General features: G+C 44.0%; 2 protein-coding genes across 2 annotated transcripts in view; one reads left to right on the top strand and one right to left on the bottom strand.

The window, feature by feature from the left end:
- Positions 1 to 850: 850 nt before the first annotated feature.
- PARS2 (prolyl-tRNA synthetase 2, mitochondrial) lies at positions 851 to 3095 on the bottom strand. The gene has a single exon (XM_033152035.1). It carries the CDS (start codon positions 3036 to 3038, stop codon positions 1608 to 1610), a length of 1431 nt encoding a protein of 476 aa, XP_033007926.1. The 5' UTR covers positions 3039 to 3095; the 3' UTR covers positions 851 to 1607.
- Positions 3096 to 16070: 12975 nt separating this feature from the next.
- Positions 16071 to 23058, top strand: part of LOC117048328 (lanosterol synthase-like) — a 40384-nt gene continuing 33396 nt past the window's right edge. The window contains exons 1-5 of the mRNA XM_033152033.1: positions 16071 to 16099; positions 17384 to 17552; positions 18551 to 18689; positions 20277 to 20385; positions 20938 to 21059. Of these exons, the coding sequence (XP_033007924.1) occupies positions 16086 to 16099; positions 17384 to 17552; positions 18551 to 18689; positions 20277 to 20385; positions 20938 to 21059 (553 nt within the window). The 5' untranslated portion in view covers positions 16071 to 16085. The remainder of the gene's footprint in view (positions 16100 to 17383; positions 17553 to 18550; positions 18690 to 20276; positions 20386 to 20937; positions 21060 to 23058) is intronic.

The following is a 23058-nucleotide window of genomic DNA, read 5'->3' as shown; positions in this document are numbered from 1 at the left end:
GTAATGTCTTTTATCAAATCTCATCTCTTATTTGCTTAAATTTGCAGCTCTAAACTGAGAGTGTGTTGCAATTTGACCCTCCTTCTAGAGCAGTGTTTTTCAACCTTTTTTGGGCAAAGGCACACTTGTTTCATGAAAAAAATCACGAGGCACACCACCATTAGAAAATATTAAAAAATTTAACTCTGTGCCTATATTGACTATATATAAAGTAATTTTCCCACGGCACACCAGGCAACATCTCGCGGCACACTAGTGTGCCGCAGAACAGTGGTTGAAAAACACTGTTCTAGAGGGCCACAGGCTTTCCATTCCTAGCTTACAGTGCAATCCTAAACACAGCTATTCAGTAGCAAATCCTATTTAATTCAATTGAACTTATTTCCAGTTAGGTGGGGCTAGGATTGCAGCCTTGCTCTTAGCCATGCTTAATGCTCACAACTGCTTTATCACTGGGGAAAAGTTACAGGAGTGTGGGAAGGTCATATTTAAAGCAAAACAATATTCAAACTTAGCTGTATATCTTTTAATTAAGTGAAATGCTTATGAATACTGAAAATTCAGATTACAGTACATGATCTTAAAGAGGGGAAGAACAGCAGCAGCCTATTTGGCAATCAGGTGTCAGGATTTCAGAATAATAGCCAATTTAGTTGGGTCACTCAGAAGCTCAGCATTAACCAGGTTCCATCAATTTTGTTGTTTGCAATTTGTTTTCCATACTTAGAAATCCAACCCTATAGTAAAAAGAGGAAAATTTACTTTTAATCAACATTCAGATTGGGGGGTATATTCTACTTTAAAAGGCATGCTTTTTCTTTTAAAAAAAATAATTATTATTTTTTACAAATATCAACTTGGTATATTTTTCTTAGCAAATTCCATCTCGAATCCTTCCAGGAAGTATTTGGCTAGTATAATCGAGACCCACTAGTACGTAAGCAGCAACTCGGTCTTTGAATTCATGTAGCAGATGATCAGATGGGACAGATCCAGTTAAGTACTCAGACCATTGGAGTCCCTCATACAGAGGCACAGCGCATCTAAGAGAAACTAGTGGTGGGGATTCGCCTTTTGTTTCCATGACAACTGCTGCACTGGCAAACACATTATTGCAAACTTTCTTTTTACCTTAAGGCTTAATCACATCCAGCTTCATGCTGCTGTCCCCAAAATAACTGTGAAGCAGGACACTATTATTATTTTGCATAACAAAAGGCCGGCCTTTGGTTATGCAAAATAAGCAGTGGGAAAACTGTGGCCCTTCAGATATTGTCAGCCTACAGTTCCCATCACTCCTGGCCATTGGTCATGCTGGCTGGAGATTATGGAATGTGCAGCCAACATGATCTGGAGGGCTACAGGATCCTCACCTTTGCAGAAGACCCCAATTGTAAAGATGGAGCTGTCTGCTGTTGAAATCAAAGGGCAACCAAGTATGCATGTGAGGCTCTGGCATATAGGCAGCACCATATCTGCCTTCACAGCAATCCTTGGGCTAGAAGATACAAATAAAAATAATTCCGATAGACTCCCATAGCCATATGCTTAAGATGGCAGAGGGGAAACACTGACATTTCTCTATTCAAAAGCCACATATCCAGTATTTAGGGAGTTTGCACTTTACTCAGCAAGTTAACAATGGCTTCTTTGGTAAGGAACAAAGTCTCATTAGTATTTTGATTGCATACTTCAAATAGAGAAGGCTCGTCCAAAACCTTCTTGCCACCTATTATAACATAGGGGTACCCAAGCTTATTCGCATCTTTTAATCTTTTACCAATGGTTAATTGTGTCCGGTCATCCAACACTATCTCCTCCTTAAGCCGAGGGGCTGCTTCAACAATACAGTCATATAAATCCTCCAGGAGCATTGCCCCTTTCTCCTCCTTGCTACCTCTCTTTGGGGGAATAAGACAGACTTGATATGGTGCAATGAGGCTTGGCCACCGAATGGCATCATCCGTAGAAAGCACCTCAATGGAGGCTGCAAGAATCCGAGTCACACCCAGCCCATAGCAGCCCATTTCAGCCGCAATATGCTTATTTTCTGCAGTGCGGACGGTAGCGTTAAAAACAGAGGAGTATTTTGTCCCCAAGAAGAAGGTATGGCCAACTTCAATCCCTTTGTACTCAGCTAGTTTTCCTTTGCAAACTGGGCAACGCTTCTCATCTGGGTTTATCGTTTCCTCATTGGCTGCAAAGTCACAGCCTGTGCACATCATCAACCGGTCCTCACCAATGTCAGCGGGAAGCTGGAATTCATGAGACATTGTCCCACCAATGCTTCCTGTAGCTGCTTGGACTTTCACAAATCGAAGGCCTAAGTTGTTGAATATGTTGCAGTAAGCATTGCACACAAGGGCATAGGTCTGGAGGGCAGCTTCCTTGGAGGCATCAAAGGTGTACATATCCTTCATATAAAATTCTCTGCCACGCAGCAACCCAAAGCATGGTTTTGGCTCATCTCGAAACTTTCTTGTTACCTGGTACAGCAAGAGGGGAAGCTGTTTGTAAGACAAGTGGCCTTGGGAAGCGATTAGGTCTGTGATGGCCTCTTCATGAGTAGGTCCTAGGCAGTATTCTTGGCTATGCCTGTCTGCCAGACGTAATAGTTCGCTGCCCATGAGTTCCCACCTTCCACTGGCTCTCCAGAGCTCTGCTGAGCTCAATGCGGGCATGTTCACTTTCTGACCCCCTATAGCCTGCATTTCTTGGTCTATCACTTTGATGAGCTTCTCCAGTGCTCGGACAGTGTAGGGCATATAGTGGAAGCAGCCGGGACTGGCTGGGTAGATAAGTCCTGCTAGTAACATCAGTCTCTGACTTTTACATGTCAGTTCACCCGGTTTGCTGGTTTGCTGTGGTGCTATGCTATCCTCTCGCAGATTCATTGCCTGGAAGTGCTGGGATACACACTTTTGTCTTGCATGAATATCACAATAAAACCTGTAACATTGTTGCTGCTTTTGGCACCAACTGTTCCAATTTTTCAAAGCAGGAAGAATAGTTTTCCCTCTTCTGAGAAGCCCATCCATTTTGAGACTCACAGATGAAGCTTCTCTTTCAAATCTGCAGGCAGAGAGAGAAAATAAAAGCAACTCATTTTACATAAACAGATGCACATTTTATATCTAGCTGAGATTCCCCACATATTTTAGCTACTGTGAGAGCTGAATGCATTCAACAAAGCCTGTTTGGCTCAACATGGGGCTGAATGGTTCTAGCTAATTCAGTTAATTGGCAAAGAAATTAGGAGTTTCTTGAAGAATGTGCTTCCCACAACTGCCTCAAATGATGTTTAAGACCTGCTTCATCACCTTCAAAATGTATGCACAGGCACAAAAATATACATTTGCAATGCTCATACAACAGCTGTGCAGCTTCCTCCGCCCCACTTAGGGTACACATCTGTACAGAAAGGGCGTAATGGCCCTTCCATTATCCCTGACCATCGTCCCTGACCCATCAGTCTGGGGCTGATGGGGCTGCACCCAGCAACACCTGCAGGGCCAGAGTCTTCCTCATCCCTGCTGCATGTTTTAATACCAACAATGAGCTAGCTTCTCCTATACAGTAGTTGCCAAGATAACATTTGAGGAGCCACGAAAAGCAACCAAGTGCCTTCACGGTCCAAATAAAGAAGTTGTCCAAATCTGTTATTCTGGAAACGCCTCCAGAGATTTTTTGAAGAAGCAGGAAAAGAGAAATAGAAATTCCCCCCTGCGCGTCCCCCAGTTACATTGCTATTGCAACATTCCCGTCATCTCCATCACGGGGCACCTATCTATATGGTGCCTGCGGAGGAAGAGGATCGCCGGCGGACTGGACGCAAAGGTGCAAGCATTTCTTCGGGGGGAAGTCCCGCCGAGCACAGCAGGGCTTCCTTCCAGTAAAGAAACAAAAGCACTGGGCTTGCACAAACCTGGCTGAACTGGAAGCGCAGCCGAGTCAAGTCTCATACGGAGCAACTCCTTGAGAAGATAAGCGACCATAGGAGCAGCTGAAGTGCAGGACGCAGTTTATATTCCCGGGGAAGCTTGCAGGGCCAGACTCCTTACCAGACTCGCCTTTGCAAAGGTCGCCAGCGTTACCAGCCTGCGCTGCAACTGTCCAGCTCTTGCAGCGCCCGTGGTAGAAACCACGCGGTAGCGGGACTTGGGGTGCAACACAGTATACAGCACATGCGCATCAGCGATGCCCCGTCCTTTTCGGAACTGAGCCGGAACCATAGAGTTGAAGGAAACGAAGAAGAAAGAGCGACGCTCTTTCTCTCTCCTCCGTCTCGGGCGTCCAGTTGAAGTCCGCCAATAACCACGACGATTCAGGTTCAGGCAGCCTCACGTGACACGTGAAGAGGCCTTGTTAAATAGCATTCGGACTCATTAAATGCTCTTCTTTTTAGGCTCCTTGTTGCAGAAGTTTCAGTTTGCCGGCCCAGAAAAATGGGTATAGACATGAATTAATAAAATTACTAACCAAAAAGGTCAAAGCAGGAGAGGTTTAGCGGCTCCGCTTTGTTTCTGCGCTTTCGATGTGCAAAGAAGCCCCAAAAGTAACTGGAGGAAGACTCAAGTTAATTTCCTTGTAGGGATTTGCACCACTTCAAATCCCTTATTGGTAAACGGAAATTTGGCAGAAATTTAAGAAAGGCTTCGCCCACTGAGCCACACACACACACCCCTACACAAAGCAAAATATAGCTTAAATTTGTGTGGTTGAGGAAGAATGACAGGAGATACGGAAAATTCCAAGAGATGCTGCTCTCCCTTGGTTATGTGGATTCATTGGGGAAGGCTGCTCCCCTTTGTTGTTGTTCAGTCGTTTAGTTGTGTCCGACTCTTCGTGACCCCATGGACCAGAGCACGCCAGGCACTCCTGTCTTCCACTGCCTCCCGCAGTTTGGTCAGACTCATGTTGGTAGCTTCGAGAACACTGTCCAACCACCTCGTCCTCTGTCGTCCCCTTCTCCTTGTGCCCTCCATCTTTCCCAACATCAGGGTCTTTTCCAGGGAGTCTTCTCTTCTCATGAGGTGGCCAAAGTATTGGAGCCTCAGCTTCAGGATCCCCTTAGCCAACCATTTGAGAGAACAGGATATTCCCCATCCTTCATCCTAAATGAAGCCCAGCACTGTATCTAGTGCTAAAATATTATGTTCTGGGGGAAGTTCTCGGAATGAGTGGCTAAAACAGTCCCTTCCTGGAAAATTACGATCAAAAACAGGTGTGGGTAACCTTTGGCCCTCCCTGTGTTGCTGAATTACAACCTTCACCAGCCACAGCAAGCTGGCCCAATGGCCAGGGATGGTGGAAGTTGAGCAATATCTGGAGGGCCAAAGGTTCCCCCACACCTTTTCTAAAAGACATTTTACACAAGGAAATAGGGGTGAGAATAGAGGGTGATATTTACTTTTTTGACTGCACTTGGCTGTGACACATTTACTCATGCTTTTGCAACTTCTAGGCTTGGCTAATGTACGGTGCTGTGTGTAGAGCTGCCCTTAAGGACATCTCTGAAGCATCATTTGGTCTAGAAGGCAGCTTTTATGGGTGGGAAAAATGCATTCCCATATAGTCTGTTTGCATCTGTTGCACTGACTATCACTATGGCTTGAGGCCAGTCTAGATGCTATCTGTACCAAAGTACAAATATCGCTCTTTCAGTAGCTCCCTGTGATACTTTCAGTTGGTTTGATGCTTGTCTCTCTGTTGTCAGCAACTCTCTGGTCCTAAAGCTCTTTCTGTGAAAGTCTGTCACTTTCTCCATGCTAATGATTCTTCTACAAAGCTTTGTTGTTGTTGTTGTTCAGTCGTTCAGTCGTGTCCGACTCTTCGTGACCCCATGGACCAGAGCACGCCAGGCACACCTATCCTTCACTGCCTCTCGCAGTTTGGCCAAACTCATGTTAGTAGCTTCGAGAACACTGTCCAACCATCTCATCCTCTGTCGTCCCCTTCTCCTTGTGCCCTCCATCTTTCCCAACATCAGGGTCTTTTCTAGGGATTCTTCTCTTCTCATGAGGTGACCAAAGTACTGGAGCCTCAACTTCAGGATCTGTCCTTCTAGTGAGTACTCAGGGCTGATTTCTTTGAGAATGGATAGGTTTGATCTTCTTGCAGTCCATGGGACTCTCAAGAGTCTCCTCCAGCACCATAATTCAAAAGCATCAATTCTACGGCGATCAGCCTTCTTTATGGTCCAGCTCTCACTTCCATACATTACTACTGGGAAAACCATAGCTTTAACTATACGGACCTTTGTTGGCAAGGTGATGTCTTTGCTTTTTAAGATGCTGTCTAGGTTTGTCATTGCTTTTCTCCCAAGAAGCAGGCGTCTTCTAATTTCGTGACTGCTGTCACCATCTACAGTGATCATGGAACCCAAGAAAGTGAAATCTCTCACTGCCTCCATTTCTTCCCCTTCTATTTGCCAGGAGGTGATGGGACCAGTGGCCATGAGCTTAGTTTTTTTGATGTTGAGCTTCAGACCATATTTTGCACTCTTCTACAAAGCTTGCTTCACTGTTATTGTCACAATAGAATACAGTGTTGTTACGGAAATTATGGGGGAGGGGGTCACCTAAGCAAAGTCTCCTCCTGAGTAAACTCATTTGGGGTATGGAGTGATGCCCTTAAGGGGACCCATCTCTCTGCCATGATCCAGTAGGCGAGAGACCAGGTACACAGGGAGATGCCTCAGCAGGTAATCTCTGGGTGCTTCAGGAAGCCACTGTGCTAATATCCCTCAGCTGGAATCCCATTGTTCTCTCCCAGATAAGTGCTCAAGGTATCTTTGCCAATACTTAACACCCATTCACATTGGCTCAGGGCTATCTCCCTGATATTGCTCTGTTTCCCCCATATGCTAATCTTGTTTTTCCTGTTTTTCCTATATGTCAATCATGTATAACCCTTCCCTTTCGTGATGTAGTGATGATGTAGTAATGATGTTTCCAAACTGTATTCTGGGATATGATAGGAGTTTTTAAAAGTTCTTGTAACACTGCTCTGGGGGTGCAGTTTGACTGTAACCTATTGCGCAATAAACCCTGTCTTGTCCTTGCTCCAGTGGCTGGACTTCTTTTATTTAACTCCGCAGAAACCAGTGGGCTTATCCCTAAGGGCCAGGTGGCTGGGCAGTTCCACACCTGGGATTTTCCGTTACAGTGTACACAGTTTTCAAAACCAGATTGGCCATATATTTTGGGTGGGTTTTTTTGTTTTTGTTTTTGTTTTGTTATCTGATCAGGCATAAGAGCAGTGAGATTCGCCGCCACCCCCCTCCGAAGTTGAAGACACCTGGTAGCTATAGGATAGAGTTAGTTTTGGTAATATGGGAAAGGGTGGTTTCCTCAGGGCAACAACATGGGGGTGAGTAAAAATCTCAGCTTTTCAGCACTGTAGTTCCATTTGATACTTTCAGTTGGCTTGCTGCTTGTCTCTCTGTTGTCAACATCTTTCTGGTTCTAAACCTTTTGCCATTGAGGTGTGTCACTGTTCTCCACGCTGATGATTCTTCTCCAAAGCTTGCTTCACTGTTACTTGCACAATATAGTATACATTTTTCAAAACCTGATCAGCTATATATTTCTGGTTTGTTTTTTCGTTATCTGATCAGGCATAATAGCAGTGAGATTTTTTTTAAGTTGAGGAAGCCTGGTAGCTGTAGGATAGAGTTAGTTTTGGCAATATGGGGAAGTTTTACTAGTTCCTTATGTTTCTTTCTTCCTTAAGCACTGGGTGGTTTCCTCAGGGCAACAACATGGGGGTGGGGGAAGGGCACGGAGGGTAGAAAAATTGACCTTCACTGAGTGGGCATTTTCAGGCTATCCTAGGGTAAATGTGGCAAATTCAGTTATGTGTTGTGGTGGTTGTTTCAATGTGCATCACTTTGCATCAAGGGGTGTCAACATTTTTGGGCCCATATTCACATTTGAATTTTGAAAGAGTGTCATGGGTATCACTCCTGCTGGTTACTTCTTCCTTCCCCAATCACTCCCCTTCCTAAAGACAATGCTCAGGTTTTATACCATCTGTGGAATTTTAAACTGATGTATGATGGGGTATTGTTTTTATTTGTTACTGTGTTATGTATTTTTGTGTTTTTGTATTGTATTGTAAACTACCCTGTAATCCTCAGATGAAGGGTGCAGAAATTTAATAAAAAACAATGAATTTAATAGTCATGGTTCTTCAAGCATTGTTTTTTCTTTCAAGAGCTCTTGGCACTCCCTGATTGTTTGAATGATTTAAAATCATGTATAGGAGAGGAACTGCCTTTACCTGAGTCCTCACATTCCTTTTTGTGTGAAACTGGTTGTTAGGAGGATAAGGGAATTCAACAGTGTTGGGTGTCAACATGGGAGACCCATGTTCAAGTGCAGATTCACCCTGAGTTGCATGGATGACTTTGGCCAGATAGTGCTTCTCAGTTAAATCCACACTACTAGGTTATAGTGAGGACAAATGAGATATGAATTTGTATTCCCTTTGTAGCTCTCTGTCTTTTCCACCTTGGCTACATATGCACCACACATTCAGAGCATCCTTCACAAATAATCCTAGGAACACTTAACAAACAACATCTTCCCTTTCCTTTGGGAGAGGAAAATGTGCTTTATATGTTCACTTGAGGATTATTCCACAGAGTCAACTCTACATGGAAGAATAGGGCTGTATCCACATCATAAGGAGCATGCAGCCCCATTCTTCCATGAAGAGTTGGCTCTGTGGAAGAATCATCAAGTGAACATTTGCAGCAAAATGGCATGTGAAGAGAATGGGAAAATTAAGAAATCAATAAATTGAAACAACGGATTGACATGAATGACAATGGTCAAACATTTAGCCAGCTGTAGAAATGCACAATCTCTCTGTGGGAGCAATCTGGCAATACACCCATCTTTGGCATTTCTTTGACTCCTGTTTTGGCCCTGTATACATAGTATAAAACCACAGTATACATAGTATAAAACACTCTTGTGAATTCCTGTACTACAGTGGTTACAACCAAATGAAAACCCAAGACAAGCCTAGTTGAGTATAGAGTATACTGTACTTGAATCCACCACGCACAGTTTACCTTATTGACCATTTTATGTAAAAATATATGCTAAGTATTTGGCCCCATTATTGAAGCAGGGGATTTATCGCACTGACTCTTCCAGGGGATCTTATCTGCTGAATAATTGTAGTGGAGAATGTGGCAAGATTTTTGAGTGATGCCATGAAATGACGTTACCATAGGTCCTAAGAGCCATTTTTGTACCTCATGATGTCTGGACAGTTTTATCCTAAAGTATCTCCTACTATATTTTGTTCTCTGTGTTGTGTTCTGATCCATGTATACCGGGGGTCGGCAACCCGCGGCTCCGGAGCCGCATGCGGCTCTTTGACAGCCTTGCCGCGGCTCCGGGGCGGCAGGGGCGGCACTGCTATTTAGGCAAACTAGGTGGCCGCACTCCTGGCCCGCCTGAGCTGCGCCCACCGCGCTGCACTCCTGGCCTGCCTGAGCTGCGTCCATCGCGCCGCGTGCCGCGTTCCTGGCCCACCTGCGCCCGCCCACTTCTCCAGCTGGCCGGCGGCCCGCCCTCGGGAGGCTGAGGCAGGCACTGCTGCTGCTGCTCTGCTCGGGCGTGAGTGGCCAGGGCGGTGAGGCGGTGGGCGGGGCCAGCAGGTGAGGGGCGGTCCTCTGCCCTCCTCCCCCAGGTAAGCGGCGCCGGGGGATCCGGCGGGACTCAGGCGGCATCAGGCAGCGGTCCAGCCCTGGATGCCTGGACTGGGAGAGATGAGGACGCGGCAAAGGTACGTTTGCGTCGCGGCGTCTGCTGAGTTGGGAAGCCCAAGCCGGTCCTCTCTTCTTCCTATCTGTTGGGAGCGGAAACCTCTCCGCTCCCTTCCTCTTTCGAGTTTCTCAGTGACTCCTTTGTTTGCAAAGACTTCAGGCAATACAGTACAAATACCAGCGTCCTCTTGGGAGCTGAGTTCAAATCCAGGGGATTGCTTTTCTACCAGCTGAATTGGGTCTCGGTGGGCTTCGGCCGTTGCTTCATGGTGGGTCAACTTTTTGGAGACCTCTTCCTCTTCCTCCACCTGCATTTCCACTTCCACTTCCTGCCTTCTCCGGGGCTGCTTCTTCCAAGGAGCCCCTTCTCCCCGCTGCCCGGGTCTTTCCCTTCCTGGTGTGTAGATCCAGGTGTGTAGATCCGCTAGCACAGCGCCCTTTGACATTTGCATCTCTTGACCCGAGCTCAGCAGCAACTCCCTTATCGCCTCTCAAGATCGCAGCGAGTGAGATTACCTTGCTGAAAGGGGCCAGGGTGAGGGGCATGAGAGAGAGACGGAGACGCGAATGAAGCCCACCCCCACCCCATTTGCTTCTGGAAACAAGTGGCAAAATCAACGCGCGCCGGGGTGTGTGTGTGCATCGCAGCAACCTGTTGAGTCGCTGCCCTGCCCAGCAACTCCACCCTAGGTGTTTATTTCATTATCTGTGCTTGATAGTTTGGAGAGCTTGCCATTCTATAGAGAACATTTCACCCCATGTCTTCTGAATATTGATGGTTCCCCTGACCAAAGCACCCGAACCTTGGGATGTGTGGGTGTGGGTGTGGGTGTGGGTGTGAGCCTTGCTTTAGTGAAGACACCCTAAAGCTGTTGGGTAGGCTTTGTATGCTAGATGTATTTAAAACATGTACTGTTGCCTGTAGTGCCTATGCAACATGTTGTACCTATTACTGAAATGACCAAGCATTTTTGCCTTGTGTGTATAATACCAACCTTGCTATTATTTTCTATGTACTACATTAAGGTAAGAAACAATATATGCAGTGTTATATTTGTTTTAAATGTCGCAATGGTTTTGCGGCTCCCAATTTTTTTTTTCTCCTTCGGAAACGGGTCCAAGTGGCTCTTTTTGTCTTAAAGGCTGCAGACCCCTGATGTATACAATGCACCTTTTCTATGCCAATAAAGGAGAAACATCCATTTCTGGTTTATTACACCAAATGTTACATTTTGCTGTTTATACATAATGTTATCACTATTTATATTTCTTGTTCTGGACAGGACAACATCTAAATCAATGATTGTTTGCATCAAAATCCCAAAAAAGTGTACATGTGCACAGGGGGAATAGTGATTCAGAAATCTGAAATGAGCGTTCCCCCACATCAAATGGGGTGCGCCTTTTGTGTGGTCGTGAGTAGCCCCCTTGGATCACGGTGCAGTTCCTGGCAGTTGGTCCTGGCAGCGCATTCCCAGGTTGGATATCTGTGGACTCCACCTACTCTAGCAGCCGCCCAATCCCGGCTGGGGAGGTGTTGCCAGGGGGATTGGCCAGGTAGAAGGAGGGATTATACAGTATACACAATAGAACTTGAGTCATACCTGGGAAGCGGCCATTGGATTCAGAGCTTCCCCACCCTCCACTCCCTCAATTGACGTTTAATTTGCAGGTTTAACCACCTTTCTCCACGGCCACACAGGCACGCAGCCGCTGCTATGACAAGGTTGCTGTTGAAGGGCCGGAAAGCACTTTCCCTGCATTAGCAGGTTTCGCCTTTCCCGTAGCAATTCGTCACAATTTTGGCGGTTGCAGGCCTTGGGCGGAATCCTTGAGTCATCTACAGGGTGGGGGGGCATGGGGCAGTGACCCTCGCCCCCATCGCGGTGGCGATAACAGGGTTCCCGTTAAAGGGGTCTCAGGGGGAGGCATTGACCATACGCCCAGAAGTCGTCACTGCCCTCCCCCTCCAGTGGCGGCAAACATGGGGGGCAGGCTATCTGCTTGAACATATGTTCTCCAGAGCTAGCCCACTCCCCACTCATGATGGATAACCCTGAAGATACCCAGAACCCCGGCTGGGGGGGGGCTGGGAAGGATAAACGCCCAATGCCTGAGCCAAGGTCTTCCTACATCAGAATATTAATAAAGTTGTGGCCAATTTAATCCCATAGAACGTTGTCACGTGTCGTTATTTCCCTCAGGGGCTGCCCAGGGTTCGGGGGACTCCGCCTGGCAGCGCAATCAAGTATTTCAAAGCAAGAGAATTCCTAGTAGGTTTTTCTAGTAGGTTCATGAATGCACAGTGCAGGATCTCAGCATGAGATTTGAGACAGTGATGTTCAAACGGGGAGACAGCCCTGTAAATCTTTGAATAAGATTAATTCCTCAAAAAAGTAATGTTCAGACTGCATTGACAGCACTGAGCAAACAGTTATTAATAGTGGGAATACAACGCATTGCAAACTAACCAGTTTGGCTTTACCCCCAGATTATTATTATTTTTAATTTTTTAATTTATAATCTCTCTTTATTATTTAAAAATACACATAAAAATACAAATACACATAAAGACAAACACAAACACAACAAAGTAAACATGAACATAAACAAACTGCTATTCTTCTCTTTTCTTATTTACAAACAAATTCTTGTACCTCCAATTATCCTCATTGCATTTTTAAGCTATTATACCTATATCACGTACAGTTATATATTTCATTTACAAATCATAATTTTCCATCCTTAAGTCTCTATTTGTTTACCTTAAAGGTTCAGTCTGCATCTGCCATTAGGATTCCACTTATACCATTATTCCTTAAGTATTCTTTGAATATCCTCCATTCTTTCCATACTTCCTGGGACATTTGATTCCTAGCTTTACTTGTTGTTTTTGCTAAATACAGATATTCTAACATTAAATTTTGCCAGTCCGTTATAGTTGGTGCTACTGGATTCTTCCAGTTTCTGGCCACTAACATTCTTGCTGCTGTTATACCGTATAAGCAAATTACTCTTTCTGGTTTTTTGATCTCTTCCGGCAAGATGCTTAACAGGAACATTTCTGGTCTCTTTTTGAATGTGTGCTTTAAGAGTTTTTTGTGTTCTTCATATACAGCGTTCCAAAAATCACATATAACCGGACAGGTCCACCACATATGTTTGTACGACCCGATTTCTTTATTGCACCTCCAACACAAAGGGGATCTTTTTCTGTACATTTTAGCTAATTTTTCTGGTGTCTGGTGCCACCTATACATCATTTTTAATGTATTTTCTCTAAGATTATAACAGGCAGTGAATTTAATATCCTCCTGCCACAATCTTTCCCATTGTTCCATCATTATATTGTAACCTAAATCCTGGGCCCATCTCACCATTACTGATTTTACTTCTTCCCCTTTGAGTTCCCATTCCAAAAGTATATTATAAATACGTGAAATAAATTTCCCTTTGCTTTGGAGGACCTCTTTTTCAAATTTAGATTTTTCTTTTGCTAACCCAATTTTTTTATCAATTGCCAATCTTTGATAAATTTGAAAGTATTGCAGCCAATCCGTGAGATGTACTTTAATTTCTTCATATTTTTTCAGATGTAGTTCGTTTTGTTTTTCTTCTAATAACATTTGGTATGTGGCTCTTCCTCCTTCCATATTTGTCTTTTTAATTGTTATTACATCTATTGGCGATGTCCACAATGGTATTTTGGGTTCTAATACATTTTTAAATTTAGTCCAAATTAAGTATAATGATTTTCTGATTAGGTGGTTAAGGAACCCCTTGTGGACCTTCACCTTTTCATAAAATAAATATGAGTGCCAACCATACCTGTTCTCCACACCTTCCAGGTCTAGTAATTCGGTATCCTTTAACAACATCTAATCTCTTAACCAATTAATCCCTGCTGCCGCATGGTAGAGTTCTAAATTCGGCATGGCAAATCCTCCCCTTTCTTTCCTGTCTGTTAGTAACTCATATTTAATCCTCGGTCTTTTCCCATTCCAGATAAATTTGGAAAGATCTCTTTTCCACTCTTTGAAACACTTCATTCCCCCCAGGATTGGTATTGCTTGAAACAGAAATATCATCCTGGGTAGGACGTTCATTTTGACGACCGATATCCTACCCCAAAAAGAAAGGTGTAATTTGTTCCAAACTTCCATTTTAGTTTTAATTTCCTTCCATGTCTTTTTGTAATTATCCTCAAAGAGATTAATGCACCTTGGTGTTATATAGATTCCTAAATATTTTGCTTTATTTTTAATTTCTAGACCTGTCAGTTGTTGTAACTCCTCTTTTTCTTTTTTGTCCAGATTCTTAGTTATTAAAGTTGTTTTTTGATAGTTTATTTTCAGTCCTGCCACTTTGCCGTAATCATTAATTATCTCTAATGCCACAGGTATATTTTCTTTGGGATCTTGAGTTGTTATTATCAGGTCATCCGCAAACGCCCTGACTTTATAGGTGTTTTTCCCAATTGTTATCCCTTTTAGGTTTTTTTCCTTCCTGATGTTATTTAGGAGAACCTCTAATACTATCACAAAAAGTAGAGGTGAAAGAGGACACCCTTGCCTTGTTCCTTTGGTTATGGTGAAGCTTTCTGTTACACTCCCGTTTATTATAAGCCTGGCTCTTTGATGTCTGTAAATCGCTTCTATAGCTCTCCTTATGTTTCCTTTTAATCCTATTTTTTCTATCTGAACTTTCATGAACTCCCAGGAGACATTATCGAATGCCTTCTCGGCATCCAGCAACAATAGTGCTGCTTTTTTGTCGATTTTGAACTCCAAATATTCTAATATATCTATTATATTTCTTGTATTGTTTGATAGTTGCCTTCCTGGAATAAATCCAGTTTGATTAGGATGTACTATTTCTTTAATTACTTGTTTTAGTCTATTTGCAATTACTCCTGCAAATAGCTTATAATCGCTATTTAAAAGCGAGATCGGTCTATAATTTGACATCACGTCAGGATCAGCATCTTACCCCCAGATTAAAACATTCTGGCATGAAGCATATAATGCTGGTTCTATCAACCTAATGCATTTGTCTTGCAATCACCTCTTAATCTGAAGCTGTATGAGTGTAGGATGGATTCTCCCAATACTTAATAGTGATCTGATCTCTAGAAATGCTTTGGACATCCAAAAAGCTCTTAACAGCAGAGCACTGTGGTGTTGGAGTAACCTGCTCCAACAATTCCAGAAGGTCGTGAGATTTTGGAGAGATGGTAGGAGGTTCAGGGCTGAAGAAGCGAAAGGCAGTTGAAGCAGCAAAGGTGGCCGAAGCAGCAGAAGGTGGCCGAAAATAAAAGGACTGCAGTCAAAGCTTGTAGTGCACTCAATGGCTGTGAGTGAGCTCTCCCTCCCTCTCACGGAGGCAGGGGCTATTTATTAACAATTTGTACAACGACGTCAGCATAATAACAACCAATACCCATTAAGCATAACAAGCCCTTCCGGGCGGGAAACAGCTCCAGGGACCATTAGTAAAGGGGGCTTCCTGGCGCGCTTTTCCTGGAGCGCAGGGAACTCAACTCCAGCTCTGTGATCCCGGCCGGATCTTCTTTCTCTCCTCCTTCCCCTGCGCGCGGCAGCACAGAGGGATCGGCAGGACGGCGGCTGCGCGCATGGGAGGCGCCAGAGCGTATTCCCACACTGTGGCAGTGGAACAAGAGACAAAGTTACTTGTTCTTCTGGTTTGCTGCGGGGTCAGATTTCCCAGATTTTTCTTTTACCCTTGCACTCTCCTAGCCTAGTTTTAAGATACAGGTAAATACATTTTCATGGGTCTCAAGTGCATGGCAGCTTGCAGAAAGTGCCATCACTTCAAAAAGGCACTCTCACAATTTCTGCATATGATACAATTCGCTTCCTTCCCTTATGTGGATGTAGTCTCCATTTTGGGAAATCTTCATGTTAGGTTGCATAAGCATTCATAGTGCACTAGGTTAGATGGTTCAGATAGCATAGCTAAGAGTTCGACCTTGAACAAGTCTATACACACATCTTTGGGCGCAGCTCAAAAGATTTTTATCTTCAGAACCAGTCTGTAGGCATGCTTTTAATATGTCACATTACACTCCTGATCCCTGTAAAATTGATCTTGCTTTGATTGGTTAGGTCAGTCAGTATTTTATTGGGAGTGTGAATGTTTTAGAAATTGTGGAACGTCCGAGGCAGGAACTCTAGCCCAGAGTCCAAGAGTTCAGTGTCCTATTCAGTGTCCTGTGTGCCTGTCTGACAACATCTAAAATATAACCAGAACAATCCGGGACAGCCTTCTTCAACCCAAGAAGATGTCGGATGGGACGTAAGTACATTGTGTGCAATCTCTATGCTATGATGGATATGCTAGGCAGAGGTGTAGCAAGGTCAGGTGGTACCTGGTGCAGAATTTTTTTTTGTCACACCCCCCCCCCCCCGCCAAAGAACTATTTCCAACCTCCACCATCAGTGGCAGTTTAACTCATTATTATTTATCTGCTGCAGGTACTCAGACCTGTCTTGTCCATTGGGGCTGGTGGTGCAGCGCACCAGGGCACCGGCTCCCCCAGGGATGGCCCGCGAGCCCGCTGGCATACCGGGCGCCCCCTCCCCAACCCGCCCCCACAGGCAGGTGAGCGGGTGCTCGTGCGCCGGAGGCACTGCTGCTGCTGCCCATGCTGCTCCCGACTTCGAGCGCAGCAAGCAGGGGGAGCCCCACGGCCCCGCCGGCGGCCTCCCCCCGCCCCCACAGGTGGCCGGGTGCTTGCCACGCCCATGCTCTCCCCCGGACGCATGGGGGCGCCAGAAGGATCGCCGCACCTCAGCGGCAGATGTGCTTGAGACGGCCCTGCAGGTACTGATACCTATTTTCAACTTTCCCTCCACCCTCTCATGTTTGCAAAACGTTTATCAGTTTTTACCAATTCCTTGCAGAGGTGTTTTATCAAGCACTTTTCTTTTCTCTGATTTTATCGCATGCATATGTACACACACATACAACTTTCATAGCAGCGTAGAAAGGGGTCACATGAGCAGATTTTACATGTCTTCTGGTTAAACCACAGAGCCTAGGGCTTGCTGATCAGAAGGTCAGCGGTTCGAATCCCCGCGACGGAGTGAGCTCCCGTTGCTCGGTCCCAGCTCCTGCCCACCTAGCAGTTTGAAAGCACGTCAAAGTGCAAGTAGATAAATAGGTACCGCTCCGGCGGGAAGGTAAACGGTGTTTACTCTGGCAAACCAGAGTAGTGCATGGAAACGCCATTTACCATCCCACTGGAGCGGTACCTATTTATCTACTTGCACTTTGACGTGCTTTCGAACTGCTAGGTTGGCAGGAGCAGGGACCGAGCAACGGGAGCTCATCCCATCGCTGGGATTTGAACCACCGACCTCCTGATCAGAAAGCCCTAGGCTCTGTGGTTTAACCCACAGCGCCACCTGGGTCCCTAGTCATGAATAGACCCACTGAAATCAAAAGACGTGTCAGTCCCTCACTTCTGGCTGGAAGGACCACAGAATGGGGTTCAGAATAACTTCCTGTGATAGGATAACAAACTGAAAGTCTGCCTGCATGTTTCAAACTTCCCACCTCCTCTGTGTTCTTTGGTAGATGTCTGCGCAGAAGAAAAGTTGCACATGAAATAGAACCCAAAACTGATCTTACTCGCTGGCGATTCAGCTCCGTGGAAGGGCGGCATAAATGGTACTACGTGGCAGACAATGAAGAATGTGCCCGCGAACAGAATGCACTAGAGGCTTACACTCTAGGGCTGGACACTGTAAGTGGCTTAATGATAACAGATGGTACAACACTGAATGTCTACAAAAGGAGCACAGGGCATGAGGACTGCTGGCTTGGCCCTGTCTAGCTGCAGTTTCCCATGGGCTGGGTCATTTTTCTTTTGGCTTCTCATCTTCTGACACCTCAGTTAGGAACACATGAAACTTGGTTATTGCTTTCATAGAATCATAGAATTGTAGATTTGTTAGGGATCCTAAGGGTCATCTAGTCCATCCACCTGCAACTTGGTTATGAACAACAGCAACTCAAATAGGAAATCATGAAATTATACTAGAAAGATAAGTGTGCAAGATGAATAGGCCAATCTACTGGAAATACATAAGCCTGCAGTTCTTACCTTTGGAAAGGGAGTAGGGCTACCTGATCTTCTGGTCTATGGTTTTCTGGTCTGAGAGCTCAGTCATGTTCTCCTAGAAAACAGCCACTGTCTTGCTCTCGATGATCAGTCTTCAATATACTGTGCCTGATACTCATTTCCATGATGCACATATGATGCATTTGCATGAGGGACTTTCACTTGAGGAATCACAGTGTGGTTGTAAAACATTATTTTGGAACGGTCTCTCACAGCTAAACCATCCATTACACCAAACAACTTATTGTATTTTGCGTGACTGTTATTTTAAACCAAAACAACAAGGGCATGGGGGGCCCAATCAGGATGAGCATTGTGGTGGGTAGAGAAGAGGAAGTTGCTTCTTTCCCAGCCTGCTGGTGTCTCCAGGCAAATACAAGTAGCAGCTGGTAAGGGGCGGCATTTCATTGTGACTACTTCTGGGAGAAGAAGTGTTAAATGACACCTCCCCATCTGCCATGGTCCCAATCCTGACTACCCTTCCCTGTTATATTTATTTTTAAATGACCAATCAGATGTATTAAATGTAACAGGACATTTAACACATTGCATACCTTGTGTTGTAGATAGTGTTTTTAGTGTTTGTACATTTCTCTTACTTTCCCTATTTTGTTTTACAGAGCAAGTTCTTTCCAGACTTGCCCAAAGCCAACACGGCTCAGGAAGCACTCCAGAAAGCAATTAAATTCTTCTCTGGTCTGCAAACAGAAGATGGCCACTGGGCCATGGAGTGCTCTGGTGTCCTCACCCTTGTGCCAGGTACAGGGATACTAGCAGATTTACTACTTATGTATTAATTGGCTAAGAAGGAACTCCTTGTATACTTTCAATAAAGCTTTTTTTTTTTTAAACCAGATAGACTAGGCACAAAATAGTTGGACATTTGGAGAAACCTCTGAAACTGCTTAAACTAGTTTTGACTTTACCAAGCTGTTCATCAAAATAACTGCCTTATCCCACTGGTCCATTCAACTGGTAGCAACCCTCTGTGGTTTCCACAGCTCTATATGGAGATGCCCAGGAACGAACCTGGGATTTTCTGCAACAAAGCAAAAGCTATCACTCTTATGAAGGCAGAATAATCTAGAAGAATAGATCTGTGAGTCTTTAGCTATGAAAGGAAAAAAGAGATCTCACCGGTGACCTTTAACTGTAATTCAGTTAAAGAGGTTTTCCTCTTCTTGGGTAAGCAGAGTTGTTTATCTTATTCCAGCCAGTTCAGACTGCCTTTGGTCACCTTTTGGAATATTCTTGAGTCTCAGAATTGCCACTAGTTAATGTTTTATCCTTTAAACAAAACAATTCACCCCTGTTTAGGAAAACTAAGCCTTTCTCACAAAGCAGAATATGTTTTCAGTACATTCTGAACAGGGGGATAATCCATTGGGCAGGGTACTGTCCATTGTTGGCATCACATAGCTGTATTGGGATGTGTGTGTGTGTTTTTAATTTTTACTCTCAATCTGAATTATCTATTGTTTTTATGGATAATTTTAATATTTCTTGTAAAACCACTTAGAACTTTTACTACATTGAATTGATAGTAAGTAAACAAACAAACAAACAAACAAACAAACAAATGTGATTGGCATGAAGATTGAGATGTGAGAGGGGCCTTATTAGCACTATTGGAAACAACTCAAGAACTGAAGCACAGGTATCTTTTGAATTTCACTCTTCACTGAATTTTGTAGTGTAGTTCTCATGCCAAGTAATGTGTCCAGCTGCATATTCTAGATTAAGGCGTGCATATAAATGCATTTATTCATGAAAATAACATAAAAATAATGCATAGTATCAGGGAAATTGCTTTGCAAAAATGTTAGGGTGGTGAATTTTCATGAGGAATTTTCTTAAAAATCACAAACTGATGTGAAAAGGTGAACCGAACTTTGAAATGAGGAAGTGAGAGAAGCTGAATTTAGGGTCAGGTTTGTCCCCTGGCATCACCTGACAGGACTAAGACCTCTCTGAATCAGCAAATGGATCAGCAGTTTGAAGATGCTTCTCAGAGAAGCCTGGCGCCTGCAGTTCAATAATTCACCACACAGGGGAAGTGCATACAGCTCCAGGCAATCTCTGTAAGCAGCATTTCACATTGAATAGTGCAGGTAGAAATTATGGACCTTCTAGTAAAGTAGCAGAAGCAATGATATTTTGCCTAATGATGAAATATTGTTATCTTTGACCTTTTCCTTCTGTTTCAAGATGAAAAGAAAACCCAATAGTGATACAAAAGCACAATATAATTTTTGATATCCAAACAGGTGATTTAGTGGCAAATCAAACCAAAGCTGAGATGGTCAAGTATTATAAATTGTTCTTTTTCTTTTTTTAATCAAACAGGTCTTTTGATGGCATGCTATATTGCCAGGATATCATTGCCAGAAGAGGTCAAGAAAGAGCTCCTGCGCTACATCCTCTCAAAACAGCTTCCAGATGGTGGCTGGGGCCTGTAAGTAGTCCAAGGACAGTGTGAGCTTCTCTAGAGTGGCCTGGGGAGAGATGCTCTAATTCCGCATATCTTTGTCTTGGGCTGGTCCATGATGCAATTCCCCTGTGAAGGCTTCTTTAAATCACTTCTGCATTTTTCTGTCTTTTGACTGTGAGCCTTTCATTTGCAATACTCACCATGTAGACTGGGCAGCAGGGTAGATGGCCATAATGCAAGCTGGGCTCAGCCTGTACAGCTGTGGCAGAGAAAAATAGAATTGTGGCATGAGGGGTGGAGATAGGCAGCAATAATGAAGACATGATATCAGACATCACTATTGCCTTGAAAACCACCATCTGTAGGAAGTACTAAAACTGATAAATAGTCTGGTGAAGCCAGGCTGGCATCATCCAAATGTATCCTGTCAAACCTATAGCAAACCACAAAATGGTTCGCAGTTTGCATTAAGGTAATATATCAGAAGAATGGGAACTAAACAATTCAAAGAGATTTCTAGACATCTGGACTCACTGGTCTATTTTCTAATGGCTCTTTGATCTCTCTTTATGGTAGCCATCTCAAAGAACAGTCAACAGTATGTGGCACAACCTTCAACTATATAGCTATGCGAATACTTGGACTTGGGCCTGACCATCCAGATGTAGTGAGGGCTCGGATAAACCTCCATAAGAAAGGTAAGGCAGAAATCTATGGTATGGCTGGATGAATCCATATGCTGGAGAGTAGGGCCAGATAAAGCTGGGGGATCCTGGTGTTGTACAGTTATTCGGGAACACCTCTCTATTCTTCCTTCTTTGCTTCCTTTGTGGGCCCTTTTTGAAATCTCCATAGAAACAATATACTGAGCATAGTTGAAGGCCGTGCAACTGCTACTAGACTTGCCCTCCAGTGTGTGGGGTGTGGCCAGGCAATGAGGGCGTGACAGGGCAGGGGTGGGGGCACTGGGCCGGCAAGCCCAATTCCCTTTCTCCCTCTCATCTGATGATGGCACAAGTCCTGTTGTGATGGACAGCAGAGCCAAACCAGAGTCTGGTGATGCAGTGCCTCAAAATTCCACCAGAGGGCTGAAGTCTCTCTCTGATTGGCTACCAAGGCTGCTAGGCAGAAGGGGGAGGAGCAGCACTTTCGGAGGGAAAATAAAAGGAGCAGTTTCTGAGGGAGTGTTCAGATGCGGTTTAATATGCGAGATAGAGATAGTGTGATTGTTTAAGGGAGAGTGTTGGTTCTGGGTAGAAATATCCACTCTGGGGAAAATATCAAAAGCTAGAGAAAGGAGTCTCTGAGCTAATGTGAAGGACAGTGTGTAGTGTCCTGTGAGAGTATTAAGCTGTGAGGTTACAGTTTACTTAGGTCTCATTCCAGTCAGGAGGGGAGAAATCTTCTAGTAGTCCGGTCAATATACAAAATGACCTGGGCAAAATTGCAACATAAACGCTATTAATGGCATTTTTAGGAGAATTGGGTGTAGAATAACATATTAAAAATTAGACAAAATTAAATGACAGGAACACTGTGAAATCGTGATTTCAAAATGGCCGACCTGCTGTATCAATTGTATTGTATTTCGATTAGTTTTCTAAACTTAATTGTGTGTATCCTATGTTTTTTAATTGTTGTTACCAAACGTCAGGGAAAATAATACAAAGTTGTCATTGATCTAGTTATTAGGCTACATAATTTCTGTATTTAAATGTTTGCTAAAAACAACAAAGTGAAAGCAATGGTACATTGAAACAAGGTTACAATAAGGCGCTTGAACCAGAACTTTTATTATGTATTACAAATAACGAAAGCAGACATCAGTCATCCATATCATCTTCTATATCGGAACAATGTTCAATCAGCAACACATTTTCACAACCAATGGTCTGGCACTGACCACAAGCTGTTGAACATGGAAAACTATTTTTTTTGCACGTGCAACGGAATGTACAACAACCAGTGGTGCAGTTACAGTGGATAATTTTCAAAAGACTTTCAGGTGCAGGCGCCATGTCTGACATCACAGGGTGAAGCTGGTTTTCCTCCTTTATCATCCAACCCCAGTCATTAGGTCGTAAACCCTCTTTGTGGCATGACCATTCCATTATCTGGTAATATGATCGAAAACTATGGAATTTTGTTGCAGACGTAGTTGGTGGTAGACGTTCTGGTGCAACGAAAGAGTTTGCTGATGCTACTTTGTCCACTAGTATGCGATGTCATAATGTTCCAAGGGTATCATCAACTTTTCCACCAAAAAGTATAACCATCGCCTTCTGAACAGCATCTTCTATATTGATATGTAACTGATCTTTCAAACAAAATGCCGATGCTAATTCACAAAGTCGATTATCTGCGATAAGTTTGTTGAAACATTTGCCTTTTCCTATCCCAAATATTCTGGATGTGCTGTCACAGCAATACAAGCAATAATGTGGAATGTGTGGTTTGGATTTTTTCCTTGTTTATCACTACAAAAATACAAATTAAATTCCGTTTGATGGTTAGCATGGTACAGGAGTAGAATCAATAAATCCGAATCTTCTCCAATCACAGTAGTAATTTGGAACTGAGGTGATGCCCCAGCTGCCTTCACAATTTCAACATCAGCATCTCCTTCACCTAGTACAACAGTGCATCCTTGTCTCTTCAAATGTTCAGCTATGAGAAGAATGATTCGCTGTTTGTTAC

Source organism: Lacerta agilis, chromosome 6 (assembly GCF_009819535.1).
Source record: "Lacerta agilis isolate rLacAgi1 chromosome 6, rLacAgi1.pri, whole genome shotgun sequence".
In the NCBI taxonomy this organism is placed as follows: domain Eukaryota; kingdom Metazoa; phylum Chordata; class Lepidosauria; order Squamata; family Lacertidae; genus Lacerta; species Lacerta agilis.
Note: the sequence above shows the minus strand (reverse complement) of the source record. Positions and strands in the feature narration are given on the sequence as shown.